The sequence below is a fragment of the Mercenaria mercenaria genome, chromosome 2, assembly GCF_021730395.1.
Source record: "Mercenaria mercenaria strain notata chromosome 2, MADL_Memer_1, whole genome shotgun sequence".
Taxonomy (NCBI): domain Eukaryota; kingdom Metazoa; phylum Mollusca; class Bivalvia; order Venerida; family Veneridae; genus Mercenaria; species Mercenaria mercenaria.
This window is the reverse complement of record NC_069362.1, coordinates 10,113,040-10,131,617: the sequence shown is the minus strand read 5'-3', so window position 1 is coordinate 10,131,617 and position 18,578 is coordinate 10,113,040. Positions and strand designations below refer to the sequence as shown.

The 18,578-nt window shown below is 35.0% G+C and overlaps 1 protein-coding gene across 3 annotated transcripts in view; it reads right to left on the bottom strand.

The window, feature by feature from the left end:
• The window catches only part of LOC123561957 (tyrosine-protein phosphatase non-receptor type 13-like), a 95,381-nt gene that overhangs the window by 8,599 nt on the left and 68,204 nt on the right, over window positions 1–18,578 (bottom strand). The window contains exons 21-35 of one of the 3 annotated variants that reach the window (XM_053529433.1): window positions 16,373–16,599; window positions 15,402–15,464; window positions 14,257–14,946; window positions 13,319–13,439; window positions 12,140–12,230; window positions 11,765–11,855; window positions 9,976–10,245; window positions 7,444–7,658; window positions 5,925–6,017; window positions 3,932–5,461; window positions 3,438–3,593; window positions 2,064–2,252; window positions 1,063–1,326; window positions 551–718; window positions 109–200 (exon numbers count right to left, since the gene is read on the bottom strand). In XM_053529433.1, the coding sequence (XP_053385408.1) occupies window positions 109–200; window positions 551–718; window positions 1,063–1,326; window positions 2,064–2,252; window positions 3,438–3,593; window positions 3,932–5,461; window positions 5,925–6,017; window positions 7,444–7,658; window positions 9,976–10,245; window positions 11,765–11,855; window positions 12,140–12,230; window positions 13,319–13,439; window positions 14,257–14,946; window positions 15,402–15,464; window positions 16,373–16,599 (4,260 nt within the window). Of the gene's footprint in view, window positions 1–108; window positions 201–550; window positions 719–1,062; window positions 1,327–2,063; window positions 2,253–3,437; window positions 3,594–3,931; window positions 5,462–5,924; window positions 6,018–7,443; window positions 7,659–9,975; window positions 10,246–11,763; window positions 11,856–12,139; window positions 12,231–13,318; window positions 13,440–14,256; window positions 14,947–15,401; window positions 15,465–16,372; window positions 16,600–18,578 lie in introns of all 3 variants that reach the window. The other 2 variants (XM_053529440.1, XM_053529442.1) reach the window with 2 other exon arrangements.

Sequence of the window (18,578 nt, the reverse complement as noted above, 5' to 3'; positions counted from 1 at the left end):
AATGCAAATCTCTTTTTTAACAACATTTTACTTAATCAGATATTTTCACCATCAAATATGTGTGCAAACAAAGAAAACACAATCAAAGTAAATGCATACTCTACAGACCTGGAGACAGTCAAAGACAGTTTGCCTTGAGAACCTCTCAAGATTGCTGCAGCTTTGCTGTGGTTCATTCCAATTAAGGATTCACCATTTATCTGAAATAAACAAAAAAATATAATTTAAGACTATATCTGAATTGAAGTTGAATAATAAAACACATGAAAAATGTACAACCTAAACAAGCAAAAATGAATGCAGCATTAATTCTACCTGATATATTTATATAAGCCAATGTAAGTTATATTTATGCACAAAAACAATGATTTATTTTCTTTTCAAATTAATTTTTAAAATGAAAATATCTTAAATTTATTCAGATGATATTGGATAAAAATTCTGTCATTCATCCTAACAAGAAAGCTGACACAAAAAAAAAAAAAACATTTTTGAACAATTACGTCAAAAGGACTATGAAGTTCTGGAAATACCTGTATCTCTGACTTACTTGTAGGATTTTATCTCCTACGTGTAACCTGCCATCATTTTCTGCCACACCTCCTGGTGCTATAGTTTGTATAAATACACCAGTCTGGTTCTGGGTTTCCGCGGTAACCAGACTGATCCCAAGTCCGCCACTCTCTGGTTTTTCTATTTCTATCTGATATACTGATGGCTGCAACAAAATCAAGAATTCTTTGGATAAAGTAATTCATAAATATATATTCAAACTCATACATGATTCCAAAATTGCTGATGATATGTGAAACTAGCCTTTACACCAATTCTGGCAAAAATACAGGTAGCAGTTTTGGATATTTGTACTTATGAATATACAAAAATGGTAAAAACAAGGTCTCTCCCTGTAAGTAGGGATACAGGAAGAACAAAACTTAACATTTTAACTTATTTATATATTTAATATGCTGATGAATGACATCTTTTTTATTTTCAAAAAGACATACTTTTTATGAATATTGCAAAACTTAGTAATTTTAGAAATAGTGCAAGTAAGTATACCTCCCCTGAGTTGGCAGACTTGGATAATTTTGGACTCCCAGCCTCTTTTTGAGACTTATCTTTCCAGAAATTTTCTTTTTGTTTTCCTTCATCAGTTGTAAGATTGCCTGAAATTATTGACTCTTCAAGTGATTCCTCTAATGAGGCTATAAGGTCTTGGAGGGGACCACATTCATCCCCGTCTGTGACAGAGTCAGTTACTTCCTCCCTGTCAGACGCTCTGTTCTCATCATCTGACTTTTCATCGTTTTCCTCATTTTTTTTCTGTTTGTGATGACAAAAAACTTTGCATTAAAATCATTGCCCTTTCTTTACAATATTTGCATAGTATTTGTGAGTCAAAACATTAAAGATGTGTATCAGTTTGAATTTTAATTGTTTAATTGTCTGATTAATTGCATATTTTTTTGTTCCTGACATATAACATAGTTTGTCCATTTCCTAACACATCAAATACAGCAGTATCTTACATTTAAATATGGATTCCCTGATCAAAATTTCAAAAAGTTTACTTTTTAAATAAGTAGTATATATATGAGTAATTCATGAAAAAATATATCTCAGCTCAGAGATGTTGTATACAATGTCGTTATTCAATTTACTAAATTTTTTAGCAAAGGGGCCGCATGTACTTAAGTGCTTCAACTTCCAATATGGTTATTTTTATATCAATTACTCTCTAATTTGCCTGACAGATTTAATTTCATATACACCTTCCTCTTACCTCTGGTCTATATTGATATGCTGTGATAAAGAAGACACTCTGGTATCTATCTATTCACATGGGGCTATGCCCACTACGAATAAATCAGATACACATGTTTCCATTCTCTGATATGTTTACCGGTAGTTAGAGAAAATGGAAACAGGAGTGTATCTGACTTATTCGTAGGGGTCTTTATACACAACCTATGACATGAAAGGACATTTCAATCTTGCTTAAAAAAGCTCTAGGATTCATTAAACTTTCCAGTTCACTGAAGTAGGACTATTTATCTAACCTGTTGTATGCTTTCTTTTCCTCCTTCAGTGAGGCCCTGACTGCAGGATGGTATTTCGACACCAGCTTGTCCGGCATCACCCACAGTCGACTGCTCTCGAGACACCCTTATGGTGACCTCATCCTCAGCCTCACGAAAAACAGATACTGCCTCGAAATGATTCAGTGGTCGCATGTCTATACCATTTACCTGTATTAAGTATGTTCACAAATGTTTGATAAAAAATTGGTATATTTCATTTTCCTAATTACACAGGAAAAGAAAAAGATATTTGACTTATCAACATTAAATTAGGAAATGGGCTAAAAACAAGAGCTGTCACTTTTGGTGACAAATGCCCCCGAAGCTTGCCCAAGAATGTTACAGTTGTCTGTGCAAAAAAAATCACACATCATTTCGTGACCTTGATCTTTACCCGAGAGACCCAGGTCATAAGCATGACACACCTCAATATGGTTAACATTTCTGTTTTCAAATCCCTTGATAAATGGCAGAGTTATGGACTAGACAAGAAAAACCTTTGACTTCTAAGTGTGACCTTGACCTTAGCTAAAGGGTATGGGTCTTGCACATGACACATCATCTCAATATAGGGAACATTTATGCCAAGTAATTTAAAATCCCTTCATCAATGACGGAGTTATGGACAGGACAAGAAACAGACCATGTTAACCTTTAGCCTCTAAGTGTGACCTTGACCTTGGAGCTAGGGGTCTGGGTCTTGTGCATGACACATTGTCTCATTATGGTTAACATTTATGCCAAGTTATTTCAAAATCCCTTCATGGATGGCAGAGTTATGGACCGGACACGAAACAGACACTGATAAACCTTTGACCTCTAAGTGTGACCTTGATCTTGGAGCTAGGTGTCTGGGACTTGTGAAGGACACTTTGTCTAAATATGGTGAACATTTACACCAACTTATTTCAAAATCCCTTTATGGATGGCAGAGTTACAGCCTGGACAAGAATTTACAGGGACGCACTGACAGTCATACGGACAGTGCGATTTTAATATACTCACCTTCGGGGGGGCATAAAAAATAAGAAATGGACTAAGAAAAAGGCAAAAGTTGATAAAAAAAAAGGAGACAAAAGTTTTTTTCAACGACCTTCAACAAAAAATAAACAGTATATCACTTTCCCTGGTAAATTTGTGTTGAATATCTGAAGCAGTACTGGTCGAAAATAGAACATCATGGCTCTCTGTGACTGAGATTGCAGTTGTGAAATAGTGCTTTTTAATTTTAAATCAAAATCAAAGTAAAGCTGTACAGGGTTAAAGCAAGTGTTTTAAATACTAAAATGTTATACTACAGACAAACATGCTGTTTTAAAACTTCAATAAGAAACAATGTCCTGTAAAACAAACCATGATAAGCTTGTCTCCTGTTTTCAATCTTCCATCAGAAAGTGCAGGGTTCCTTAACACTGCCTTAACATAGCAACCCCCTGTGGTTTTGGCTCCTCCTGCCACTGTAAATCCAAGACCTCGACCTTCAGGCTTGGTCAAGGTCACTTCAAATTCCTACCAGACAGAACAGCAGTTTTAATGATCATGCAACTAGTCTTAATACATTTAAACTTAAAGAACAACAAATACACTGCTATTGGGAGAAAAACTGAAAGGGACAACTTTCTTAAGTGACGCTGTCAACTCTGAAGTAATCTTTATAGAACTCCTAAAATCATACAAAACAAAAGTAAATCAGGCAATGTTATTGAAGTTACAGTGAAGCTAGTGAAGTGGTAGTGATTAGGATTTTTGGTGTTAAGTGAGTTAAGAAAGAGAGTATCTTAGCAGCTATGTTACTACACATACATGTGCCGTAAATAAATGTAGTGAAGAATTTAAAAAAAACATACCTCAGCCCTAAGGGGCTCTTGCTCTAGTGTTGGTGAGGGTGATTCTCTCACCGAAGAATGGTCCGAAACAGATTCCTCTACGTCATCTTTATCCACATTATCATCCACAACCTCATCTACATTTTCTTGGTCTTTGTCATTTTCAATTTCGATTTTAACTCTTTCCACTTTACCATCATCCTTTTCGTTGACATCACCATCAATATTATCACAATGTATATTATCATCTTTTACATTTTCCTGGTCATTTTCATCTCTATTTCCTATTTCATCTGCTTTAAATTCATCATCATTATTACTGTTATCATCATCATTTTCATTAGCATTATCCTCTTTTCTCTTGTTAAAATCTTCATTATTTACAATATCATCATCTTCAATCTCATTTTCATTATCTTCATCAGCTTCCTGATCATTTTTGTTCTCATTAGTACTATCATCACTCTCTTCATCACTTTCATCTGCATTGTCCAGTTCTTGATATTTCTTTTCTAATTCTCTGATGTCATCATCAACATCACTATTTTCATCAGAATTGTTATTATGCACAATTTTATCATTGTTTTCATCAATATTTACAATAAATTTACTATAATTTAAACTTTCCTCACTATGTACAATATTTTCTATGTCATCTGTATGTACATTAGCACCATCTAAATCATCCCTAAAACTATCATCTAAACACTTGTCATTTTGGTCTAATGTGTATGTATTAGCAAGACTGGTTCCTATTTCAAGTGATGCTTCAGCAGACTGTGGACCCACATCCTGTAAAGAATCTGAGCCCAGTCTGTCATCTACAATAACTGAGGTAGATATGTCTGTTTTAGATAAAGAAGCACTATCAGTCTCTGAAAAATTTTCAGGCTGAGACTGCAAGGTATTGTCTAAACTATCTATTCCTTCTAACTTCTCAATTACTGAATCTGGCACAGACGTCTCTGGACCTGACTGGTAACTTTCCTCTGATAAATGTCTTGAAGTAATTGGATCTAACTCTACTTGTTCAATGTCAGTTTCTTCATCCTGAACAGGAGTAATGTCCCCTGCAACATCAACACATGGAGTAACCTCCCTTGATGAATCTTGTACAACAGGAGTAACATCCCTTGAGTTCACAGTAATTGCAGAATCTTCCCTAACAATCAAGCTACCATTTAACATTTCCTGAGAAGTATTGTTTTTCTTTGCATTGTGTATAAGCACCATTTCATGGGTACAGCTGTCCATCAGTTCAGCTACCCCAACTTCCACCTCCACTTCACTGTCTCTTTGGTCATAATCTCCAGATCCTGTTCTAAGCAGAGTGGGTGGAGGACTGACAGGAAGAGGTGGAGGACTGGCAATCTTTGGCATTATATTTCCATCTTTGTCTTTTGGGTATGGTGATAAAGCAAATCCAGCGGGTGGGGTAATTAGTGCTTCACGCCGAGGTGTAACATCTATTTCACTATCTGTATCACTTTCAGTGTCTGTAACATTGGCTGTACTTCCTGTTGGAGTAATTTCTAGAGATGATTCACTTTCCTGAAATGTATTAGAAATGTGTGCAGGAGAAATATGTAATTAGTATTTTAGTTAACAGTACCACGGAAAGTTACTGAAAAAAAAACTTGACCAAAGTACATTAATGATTAAACAATGATAGTCTAAATGCCAAATTCATGTTTTGGTGCTTTTCTGGTGATGTTATGATTCATGATGCATGCTATCAACTTAATATAAGGACACTAATTCCCTATGTCATTGGATATGCTTAACAAATATTACAGTAGTGTTTAGTCCTTGAAATATCACAACCCTGAAATATGCAATGTGTACAAATAACATGGCATATCTGATCTCAGTTACTAGAAATTCTTACTAGAAATTCTTAAACAATTTAGAAAATAAAGAAAAGTAAAGTCAAAGCCCTCTTCTTAATTCTGACTTAGATTTTAGACAAAAACATGTCAAGAAATCACTTTGACAAGTACAGTAGTAAACTTACCAGTTGGAATAAGGGAGGTAACTGTTCTGGATCTGGCTGACACATAAGAAGTTGCACATTTTTACCAGCACTTCTTAATCTAGACATTGTTTCCTGCAGAGCAATTTATATATGAAAGGAACAGGAAATGACAAATATTTCAGATAAATATGTTATTATTATTATTTATTTATTATTATACCAGATTTATATAACGCCCTTTTCATGATCAATTTCACGTTCAAAGGCACTTTATATAGTTCAAATGCAGCCACACAGGGCGCATAATTCATCCTCTACTAGTACAGACACAGAGCGGTCTGACCAGAGGGACAGAGTGAGACAAAGCCCCCACGACAGAGAGATCAGAAATCAGATACAGGCTTGTCCGGCTAACTTAGCCTAGCTCGTTGCAAATAGACAGCCTGGTTCTTTAACGTGCCCAGTGTATAGCACTGATACACGCAAGGATTGCCTGGGTTCCTGACCAGTACACCTCTAGTTGGGTGGGAAACACTGAAAAGTGTTTCTGAAAATTCCCGAGTAGCTGCCAGGGATCGAACCCCCGACCTCAGGATTGGAAGGCCAGTGTGCAAACCACTGAGCTATCCGTCCACCACGGACAGTCAAAATAATAAATTTTGCTTTATCATGCAAAGATATGCAGTGTATGAGGGTCTAGCAGTAGTATCCAAAATGAAGTGAATGTTGTGTTAGCAAACAGTCAAGGGTATCCATACTCCACAAATACACTCATCCACTTATAAATACACTCATCTGCTTATAAATACACTCATCCACTTATAAATACACTCATCTGCTTCTAAATACAAGTAGGAATCAGCTCCAGACAAGTGGAACTTGTTACAGTATCACATTGATTGCATTTTCTAGAAACACGATAATTGTTGACAATATTCTGATATGTATCATTTTCACTGGACATTAAAACAGATGCAAACTGGATAAAAATTATTCTTTCTAAGAGAATAGGACAGATATAAATTGCATAAGTAAAAATTCTAATCAGCAGGACGATTTGCTTTCAAAGAATATTAGCAACCTTATGTACTGCAACTTATCTGGAATATTACCTTTTGAATTATTTAATACTTCTGAACAAGGCACGAGGTCAGTTATCTTACTATTAGTATTAATATTATTTTACAAGAAACAAACCACTTGTTACTACCAGGAAATGACTTACTCTAGAATTCAGAGAAAAAATGCATTTTTAAAGAAACATGCTACATGATTAATTTGTTAGCTGGCAGCAACCTGATACTTCTAACAGAAAATCACTTATCATTCTTTCCTTCTAAAGTAAAACACTAATTGCTCAAGGTCATGAGGGCATTAGCAAAATGCATTAATTATAAAGGATATCAAGCAGGCAAAACAGGGAAGATATGAAACAGCAGGTGACAACATGAATCACTCAAGTCAGCATGAGTGCTTGAGCAATCAACCAAGTATTTCACTGTATATACTACTATATCTACATAGTGTATTCTTACACATCCATTCATTATTTACTTACTGCATGAGATAGACCAGCGACTGACTGTCCATTTACAGCTAGAATAACATCACCAGAGTGTACTACTTTACTGTCAGCAGCCGGACCGATAGGGAACACTCGTTTTATTCTAACCACTCTTTCTCCAAGCTGAGCCTTAACATCCTGGTGACCCCCTACAGTACTAAACCCAAGGCCATAAATCCCTTTTACCAAGTCTACTGCATATGTGTTCTCTAAAGAAACATGGGAATAAAAACATAGTTAATACACTAAGCCCAAAACCATCTCATCTATAAATATGTTTTCTCTGAATAAATGTTGAAATTAAAATCTTATTAGTCAATGTAGTTAGGTCATTTTTTTATATTAGAAATCAGCTATACTATTTCCCAGAAAGTAGTTTTCTTGACCTACTTTTACTGAAAACTTTTATATCTCCATAACAAAATATCTGTTAAAAATACAAACTATTTTTTCTAGGACATCCAAGCTTCCTTTTCACGTATGCCTTGAAAATTACATGCTCTAAGGTTCATTATCTGCTAATATGGATGGAGAATCAAATAAAACAAGTGAATGAAGTATTGCCATGCAATACAAAGTCCCCTACTGGAAGGCACCTAATTTTTTCTACTGCAGTATAACATAATGAACTGATATCTGTCAATGATGTATAAACAATATTGTACTACATATACAATATGTTATAACATTATAACAACACACTTGGATTAAAATGAGCATATATAAAAACCCACAGTTGTTTTCATATTGAATTTTTTTGGCTGATTATAAAAATGTTATCATGTAAGTTATTTATAGTAACAACAAAGGGAAATCAATCTTTAAAAAAAAAAAAAAAAAAAAAAAAAATAATATAAGTCCACAAGAAACTCTTTACCAGGTAGAGATAGGTCAAAATACACCTAAAAATTGGATGTAACATGCATGCTGTACCACAGAAAAGTGGTCTCGATTTTTCTCTACTGCCAGTAATAAAAAAGTTACAATAAAATCTATTTATAGTAACAACAAAGGGATGTAATTCTAAAAATAAGGGTGCCTCATGGTGGTGAACATTTGGTCCAAGTTACATCAAAATCCCTCCATGCATGAAGAAGAAATGTTCCATACAAAGTCATTCTTGAATTTGACCTTTGACTTCTAAATATGACCTTGACCTTAGACCTAGGGACCTGGTTCTTGCGCATGACATGTTGTCTCATCCAGGGGAATATTTGTGCCAACTGATATCTAAATCCTGCTTTGCATGACAAAGTTATAGACCGGACAGGAAAAAAATCCTCTTGACCTTTGATCTCAAAGTGTGACCTTGACCTTTAAGCTAGGGTACTGGGTGTTGCGCATGACATGTCGTCTCATCATGGGAAACATTTGTGCCAAGTAATATTAAAATCCCTTCATGGATGGCAGAGTTATGGACGGGACAGGAAAAAAACTCTGTTGACCTTTGACCCCCAATTGTGACCTTGACCTTTGAGCTAGGGGTCCGGGATTTGCGCATGACACGTCGTCTCATCATGGGGAACACTTGTGCTAAGTAATATTAAAATCCCTTAATGAATGTCAGAGTTATGGACCGGACACGAAACAGACCCTGTTCATGCTATGTTAACATTTGACTGCTAAGTGTGACCTTGACCTTTGAGCTAGGGGTCTGAAAGTTGTGCATGACATATCGTCTTATTATGAGGTACATTTGTGCCAAGTAATATTAAAATCCCTTCATAGATGGGAGAGTTATGGACCGGACAGGAAAAAAACCTTGTTGACCTTTGACCTCCAATTGTGACCTTGACCTTTAAGCTAGGGGTCCAGGTTTTGCGCATGACACGTCGTCTCCTCATGGGGAACATTTGTGCCAAGTAATATTAAAATCTCTTCATGGATGGGAGAGTTATGGACCGGACAGGAAAAAAGCCCTGTTGACCTTTGACCTCCAATTGTGACCTTGACCTTTGAGCTAGGGGTCCGGGATTTGCGCACGACACATCATCTCATCATGGGGAACATTTGTGCCAAGTAATACTAAAATCCCTTCAAGGATGGGAGAGTTGTGGACCGGACAGGAAAAAAGCCCTGTTGACCTTTGACCTCCTATTGTGGCCTTGACCTTTGAGCTAGGGGTCTGGGTTTTGCGCATGACACGTCGTCTCATCATGGGGAACATTTGTGCCAAGTAATATTAAAATCCCTTCATGGATGACAGAGTTATGGACCGGACACGAAATTGCGGACGGACGGAATGACGGAATGACAGAATGACGGAATGACGGAAAGACGGAATGACGGAATGACGGAAAAGAGCATTCCTATAGTCCCCAAAACTGGTTTTCAACCAGTAGGGGACTAATTATCACTGCCTATTTCAAATAAATTCCAACACCCAGTTTTATCTAGAAAGCATCTATTAAGACAAATGGAAAAGCTAAAAAATTCTAAAAAAAACTTCTACTTGATTTTTCAACTGGAGATATCAGAGTTTCATCAAGTCACAGTGGTTCTACTATTTTGAGACTAATGCCTTACCTTCAGTTACAAAAATGCTATAGATATCCTCATTCTGATCACTGGTTCCCTGTTTCTGTTCTGTTTGACCTACACTATCATTTGGGGAACCAGTTGATGTACATTTAGCCCCAGCTGACCTATGGCTGCTGACAGAAGAGTTCCGTGACCTTGGTGACCTCTCAACAAGAAGTTTACAGAAAGGTGGAGCATTATAAAGTGCTTCTACAGCTTCTCTGTGGGTATAACCATTCATCTTCATACTGTCTACTTCAAGAATCCTGTCCCCTGCAATATAATACAACATCATACTGTAAATTCATTGTAAATTTGCTGGCATAAAATTCTATAGTTTTACAATAAAACAGATATTCCAAGGGGACAAGAATTAATGGATCAAAAAGTTAAATAAATGGCATTCTTATTTTGTTCATTGCCAATTTACTTTCGTGATTTTCTTGGCTGCACTAAACTAAGTTACCCAGAAGTATTACCTTTTCTGTCAGACTCTATAAAGGATGCCATGACAACCGTAATGTTATCAGTCCAGACTTCCAAATATTTTTCTCTATCAGATCTGATCAAATTCAAAAGCTCCATTTTCCTGAACACTTGCAATAAAAAGATGTGTGCAAAGACAATCTTGAGACTACCTTAAGTGACCTTCATTACAGGTTAAAACATACAAAACACACCCTACATGCTGATGCTGGATAAACCTCATGAGCACCGCTGTGCCAATACTAATGTTAAGAGTTTTGCTACAAGCAAATATCCAGTTCAGTACATTTCCATATTTTGTTTATCCCCAAATCAAATTCAGCACTTGTATGCAACCGATTAAGCAAAAAGTTTGGACTATGCAGGCTGATCTGGACCCATTCTAGCTGCAAAGCCCTAATGCTGGTTTTCGCACTGTGATACTCTCATATTCTTTAGGGTCCCTGTTTGTGTTCACCAACATTTAAATTATGAAACTTAAGATTTTAAATTTTGCTCTGTAAGTAGTATATTTAAATAGATTGTAATGAAACTGTGCTTGAAAATACAACAGGCAGCTAAAGTCATCTCAGCAAAATGTTATCAGTATAGACATGATATAAACAAAGTTACAGCAAATTATCAAGTCTAAGCCAGAGTTTGAGACTTAAAACGCTGATGAATATGGCCCTGACGCTTTACATTCACTTGTTGTATTTAGCACAAGATTGACTACATCTTTTTTATTTTGCTTTTGCTAATTTCTGCTACCTTCTCAAAACTTTCAAAGCCTGAAATAGAAAACATATCCCCAGCATTAACCTTTTGCTTGTTGGCGGCAAGTGATTCTGCCTTTGCGACCAGTGCAGACCAGAATCAGCATGCACGTCTGTGCAGGCTGATCATGGTCTACACTGTTCGCAATTCAGTCAGCAAATTTTCAGTGAACACCCCTTGGAATAATAAATGGTACTGCCCAAACTGAATGATAGACCATCCTCAAAATTTCTAAAGTTAAATTCAGTAAACCAGTGAGTAACAAGGCTTAACCTGGATTCGGCGGAATGATGTATGCATGTGTAATGTATATGCATGTTGTATATCAGATATTAACAATGCACGTATCTCGTGATCCCTAATCATGGTTACCAATGCCTCGACTTCAATTCAGCTCAAGAATTTCACTGTGAAAAATCATCGCGAATGATGAAATTGATTTCCAAACATAGAATACACGACCAAGTCTTTTACACTTTTTGAATTGTAAAAACCATGGATCAAACGCGTTAACAAGAATGATGTATGCTGTGTAGATGTGGTTAGTTTACTATCCTGATAGTTCCATCCTGATCAGCTGCACTGTCTGCAATGATGGATTTCACATAGATACCACCATGTCTTACACTTGTGTTAACACCTCCCTGTAATACAAGTATACACATCCCTATCAGCTTACTTATGTCAACAATGAACACTTAAAACATCAAAGTAAAACTGTCTTTGAAACGTCTCAAACAATAAATATTTTAAAGTTTTTCTTATGAACCAAAATAGAATCTATTTGTACCACAGGTTTGTCTTCATAAAGGGTTTAAAAGAAGCCATGACCTAACAAATATTCTAACTTTGTAAATGTGTGGCACATTAGAAAGTAAAACTCATATCAACACACATTATATTTCATTGATTTATTAAATCCACTTACTGTTACACAAAGACCAAATGATCCGAGTTTTTTCTCTAAGAACACTTCAAATACTTCAACATCCTCTGCTTGGGCATCTTCACTTTTCTCACTGCAACAGAAAATATAATCCTCAAATTAACTGATGACTATGACATATATGTTTAATTCAGAGACTTCAATAGTTAGAAATTAAACAAATTACAAGCTGAAGCATTTACGAAATGCAATATTGGCAGCAACATAAATACAATATGTCAAATATCTACCGGTATAAACAAACAAAATCAAAATATTGTAAATGAAGTATTGTTTCTCCAAACTTTTTTTGCATGGTTTTAAGTCAGTGACACAGTTTTGGTATTTTTCATCTTTAATGATGGAAACGGACCCGAAGTGTCCCTCTGGCCATTCATACGCTGGAGAACACCTGTACCTGGGTTAAATTGCAAAAATTTGGTATCAACTTTCCACACTAGCCAGCTTGGCTTCCACATTTGAAGACCCAAGCAGAGTTCAAACCCAGATGTGTGGGTCAAGTGTTTCAGAAAAAACATAGGCCTTAACCAGTCAGCCATAAGGCCTTGGTTTTTCTTTTGTTTTTTTTTTTCATTTTTCAAACTTATTTTTATGCATATATAATGAATTATACAGTCTAACCTGTCTTAAGCAGCCAGCCAGGGGAAACAGACAATTTGGCTGCTTAAGCCAGGTGACCACTAATCGGAGGGGCAGCCACCTAGAGGGATTTGGGATCAAACTGTATGGCTTATAAATTGGACAGTATAAAAATTTATTGTAATGCTCATTCCTCTCAGATGCATTAATTTGGTTTTACTTGTGTAAGTAATATATTTTTGTCACTCGTTACATTTTGCAATTGATGTAAATGCACCAAGGTGCAACCTGTCACAAGCTACGTACAAAATTTCTCACTTAAAGCAAAAACTGAAAACTAATTCAAACTTACATATCTGCCGCTGGCAAAATATACTGTCACAAAACAAGCTGATTCAGCAAAATTTTATCAGATAACTAGATCAGTAAATGTAAAGATTTTTCACAGCTTTCATCATACCATCTTTTCTATTAACTTTTTTCAATATATTACTTTTTCTTTTAATTCAGCAGCCAAAGCAACAAAAATAACAACAAATTAGTTGCAACAGCAAAAACAAAGTTTAGTAAATATATATTTACCTTGCTGGACTATATGCCTCACTGTTCTGAGTAGACTTGTATGTGTTTTCTATCACATGATCTATAACCTCGTCAAATTCAGAGTCTGTGTCAGATTCATCAGCCATCTCTGTATTATTATCTGAAAATTAGATTAGAAGTTTTAAATGTTAATAAGAAAATTGTCATTCTGGTGGGAAGAAATCAGTCTCCACTAATAAAGTAATTGTTATAAACACTGAACACTTTTGTCCTTATATGCTTCTTCTAGACTATTACCTCATATAAAGATAACCCTCCTACAGGACCCTCTAAATCAGAAACCTGAAAGGCAGAGACTTCCCTAAATTTGGTAACTGAGTCGGTCCACAATATGTTCCATTGAAAATAGCCTTCTAATATGCAAATCTCTTAAAACTGCTGTTTCCTAGGTAGAAAGTCTGTTCCCTTTATATGCGTTCCAGTGTTTACAGTGTATTTTACATCTTTGCAACATATATGTCCACTTTACTTTGTTTAAAGTGTCATCATGCATTTGTTTATTTACCTGTATCATCAATAACAATAATCAACCATTATTCTGTTCACAACTCTTGAATCTAATGGTCATGTGTTACAATTGTTAAATTTTCCATTGAAACTGATTTATTCTGTTTGGACTAATATCTGTCAGCAGCATCATCAACTATACACAAGATAACATGTGACTGTTAACCTAGTCATACAAAGTCTGCTTTAAAGCCAAACTGTGGTCAAAACTGGATCTTTCTTATGTGTACAGACTTTTCTACAGGAGTTGATCTGATAAATATTAAACTGAGCTTCAGGCAAACTTCACAATCATGCAATATAAAATTTGTTTAGTCTTTCATCTGTGAATGAAAATATACAATTAATTATTTTAATTATCTAAATTAATTAAATGATTAACTAATTAATTAATTAATTAATCATCTTACCGTCCTGCAGATCTGCAGGTAATTCTGAGACTGCCATTTCTGTGTAGAGTGAGTCTACCTGGGAAAACGTGGAATGTACATCTATCGTTGCCGAAGTCGGCCTTTCCTGGTCCATACTTGATTCCAGAACATCTGGATGAACTAACTCATCTCTATCTATTTCAACATTTTTTTCATGTTTTTTACCATTTTGTAAATTTTTATTGTCAATATTTTCTTGATTATGTACAGATGTACAATTACGTACAGTAATTACATGCGGGGAAGTAGATTCATCAGCGCTCCCATCCAATGAACTATGTTCCGGGTCACTTTCCGTATCAATGTCAGTTTCACGTCTTTTCAATGATCCTGGCGGTCGTACTTGAGAGATCAATAATTTAACTTTATCGGGAGATTCTTTAATCATAGTCACAGCTTCATGATGCTGCAGTCCTTCTAAGCTTTGATCATTGATGGCAATGAGCCGATCACCTGGTTTAATTCGACCATCCTTAAATGCTGGTCCATCAACTGTAATTGATTTAACAAATATTCCAAAATCGTGTTTACTTTGTGTGCTGCCACCTACTATGGTGATTCCGATACCTACTTTAGGTTGTTTTGTGAGGATTACTTCAAATACTTCCCGCTCCCACACACTGACTTCTGGGGAAAGTAGTTCATTTGTAAAGCGCTGATGAAGGGTATCTGAAAAACAAAATAATAAATTAAAAATTTCAAGGATAATATTATAAGTGATAAGCCAATTTCAATTCGTGTCAAAATGCTTAAGTTTTTAAAGCTAAACATGAACTACTAGTTATTTCGTGTTTGTGGAAACTGGAGATTAATTAATGCATTTATTATGATCAAACTTTGTCAATTTTTAGTCAACTGGTGAGAATTCTTACTAGAACAAAGACATTTAAATCAAGTAATCAAACAGTATTCATATGGAAGCATTTCTGCCCTTTACTTCAAACTTTGCTTAAACACACAATGGTTACATAAATTATGGATTATTTCTTCATATTTAATATAATGCTCACAAACAGCTATTTCACAAACAGCTATTTCAAAGTATTTAGTTGATACAGACTTTTGAAGATGTACATAATCATTATCATTTTTACATAACACAGAAAAAAAAGATGACAACTTACTACTAATTGTTTCGTTTGCTGAATGAGGAAACAAAGTCTGGTCCGTGGAACGAGTACTTGTGTCTGTTTTATGAAAAATATGTTATCAGACATCAATATTTCTGGAAAAATCACTTCAATTACTGCATATTCTATATCCATGTGCATTCAAATTTTCCTTGCATAACTGAAACATCGAAACTATCCCCCTCCTTCTTAAGGGTGGTCTTACATTAATTTTTTTTTCAATGCGATAATGCAAACATGCAAAACGATCTTTTATCCTGCATCACTATGTTCATACAAGGTTTAAGAAATTATTCTGATGTTAGTAACTACCTAAAAGGATTTTTCAGAAGGGATTGGATGCTTGGCAATAGAACTTGTCTGTTTTTCTTGACTCTTTTCAAGTTTTAGCTCATGCCTTTGTCATGCATTTATAAATTACAAATACTCATAACTTTTTAAAATGGATAACTTGAATGTCAAAATGAGAGAGCAAATCACGCACTATCAATATAAATATTGTTTCAGCTTTGAAATTCATTATAATTATTATACAGTATATTTACAGAACTTCTGAACTGCATGCTCTACTTATAGTGAAAAAAAACTGTCTTGTTGTCATAGCAACTCACTATAAATACTTTATAATTCAGAATCAAACCCAAAGTGTATCTTAAACTGTAAGCAGGTTCCATTTCTAAACCAAACACACAAAATGCAGTAAGACATCAAACAAAGGAAAGCAAACATTTTACCTTTCCTCACAAAACAGGAAGTGGATATAAAGCCTGTTCAAATGTATTTACTCATAAATTAAATTTAAATAATTTTCACTTCTGGATATCTAAAAACCATCATGCGACTTGGCCATATCCTGTTGTATTCAATTTGCATATCCTGTTGTATCATTATCAATTGTTAGTACAACAAAATTGTATTTCTCATTAATCAGTTACATGATCAAAACATGGTATTTGCATGCAAACCTATAACATAAGCCATGGTTGGATGTACACTCTCTGTGTGGATATCTTCCTCTGAGACTGCAGCGTCTTCCAGAGTGGCAGGATTCTGTCCAGGCTGGTGCCCCACTTCGTCTATGTGACTAGTCGTAGCACTGTGGGGCACGTGCTGCATGGGTTGTATGTTATCACGTGCATTGACTGGGATTTCTATCATGCTGGCACTCATGTCTTGCCTGTATGGAGGCGGACTGAACAAAACATGCAAATTTAATAATATCAGAAATGCATGCAATCCGGTATAAATATATTATTTTACATTACAAAGGTATCTAATAAGTGTGGCATTTAGCAAAAATCTAAAGATTTTAACTTCCATATACAAGTGAATGGTTGTGGTTAACCTAACATATTTTTTGGTACAACTGCTTTTTTCAACAGTAATCTAACTAAACTTTCCTAGATATTTCCTTTTCTCCACATGTAACTAATATCATTCCTTACCCACAAAGAAAATAGGAAAGCAAATAAATCTACAGTTTGTTTGAAATGTGCTTAATACCATTATTCAAGGCTATTTAGGATGTGTAACAGCAGTCAATTAACATAACAGGTGTCCTTGACTTTTATATCAGCTTCCCCACATAAATCAAAGGTGGAGGACTACTGACCTCCTCTCTCCCATCCCCTGTCCCAACCCCTCATCTTAAACTTGTGACCTCACTTTTCGGTAGTCCTATGCTCTATCTACTGAGCTAACTGGCTGAACTGGGCATCATGGGCATATTCAAACAAATTATTCTGTTTTTCAACAGGAAGTAAATGCATTTTTCTTTCAGGTTAAAATGAAATGCCTTCTACAAAATTTATTTTCTGATACTACTTTTTAAGAGTTCTCCGGGATTTTTTTTTCTAGGACCTTATCGTCACATTTTCTCTTCTATTCATTGTAAAATAACTGGAACATTTTGCTGACTTAGAATGTTTTGGCAGAACACAAACTTTTAAATATTATTATAACGAATAACTGTCAAGTATTTAAAACTTTCCTACCCTTTTTTGCAGCAGCATTTTGAAAAAGTTTTGATATATCCAAACATTTACTTTCATAAATATGTAACTTCAAACTTTTAACAATAGATCTCTGATCATATAACAACGCTTGTCAACAAACAGGAAATACACGGAATAACTCAAGGGTGTGTGCACCACAAATAATTCAGTAATTTGTCACATGGACTATCATTTAATAATCTGTCATTATAGTATGGTTAAATCAATATTAAATATCAATAAACAAATATCAATTACTATGTCCTAAGGACATCATTCTGGCTGTCATTTAACCGCATTATAAGGGAGATAATGTGAGATTTTGAAATGCTTACCAATAAAAGCTTGACATACTGAGTATTGGTTAAACAATTAACTGTTCTCTGATAATAATCAATGATATCTTAATTGTTTCTATATCAAAATGTATTAAACATTTATATACACTCATAAAGTACACAATGTACAGTACAACTTTTAACCGATTTGTTTTCTAAGCACAATAGTGAAATTACTCTATTTTGTTAGTCTAAACATTAGATTATGGAGGTATGAGAAATCCTAGAAATTGGCTGTATTACGCAAGAGTTTCGGTTGATTGCTGTATGATATATCATTATGTATGTCCTATTGCATAATTAACAGTCAGGAGATATGTGTTAGTCATTACTTGATAAAAACATAATGAAACATACAATAGCATTACTGAACTGTCAGTATTTTCACAAAATTCTGTAAATCTTCTTTTGATTAAATAATATGCAAAAAACTTGTCATAAAATAATACTAAGAGAAGTCTATAAGCAGTTTATTTCTAGAAATCAAAAATGCATCAACTACAGTTGAAACTCGATATCTGGTACTCATGCACTTATCTCAAAATTCCAGCTATCTCGAAGATATGTCCCGTCCCAAAACAACATGTGCACAACATATCACTTTAAGTCAAATTTTGGTTATCTCAAAGTAAAACGCCCTATCCATTGGAATTCAAGATGCCGAGTTTCAACTGTATTTACAATTAAAACATGCACGCATGCCAGTCATTATTATCAGATCCCTTTACCAAATACAGAAACTGACTGTCAGGACTGTTCTATTTATAGTACACTCAATGCAGACAGTTTTTATGTTTAGACATGCAATGTTTTTCTTTAAGGTCATACTACATTTTTTT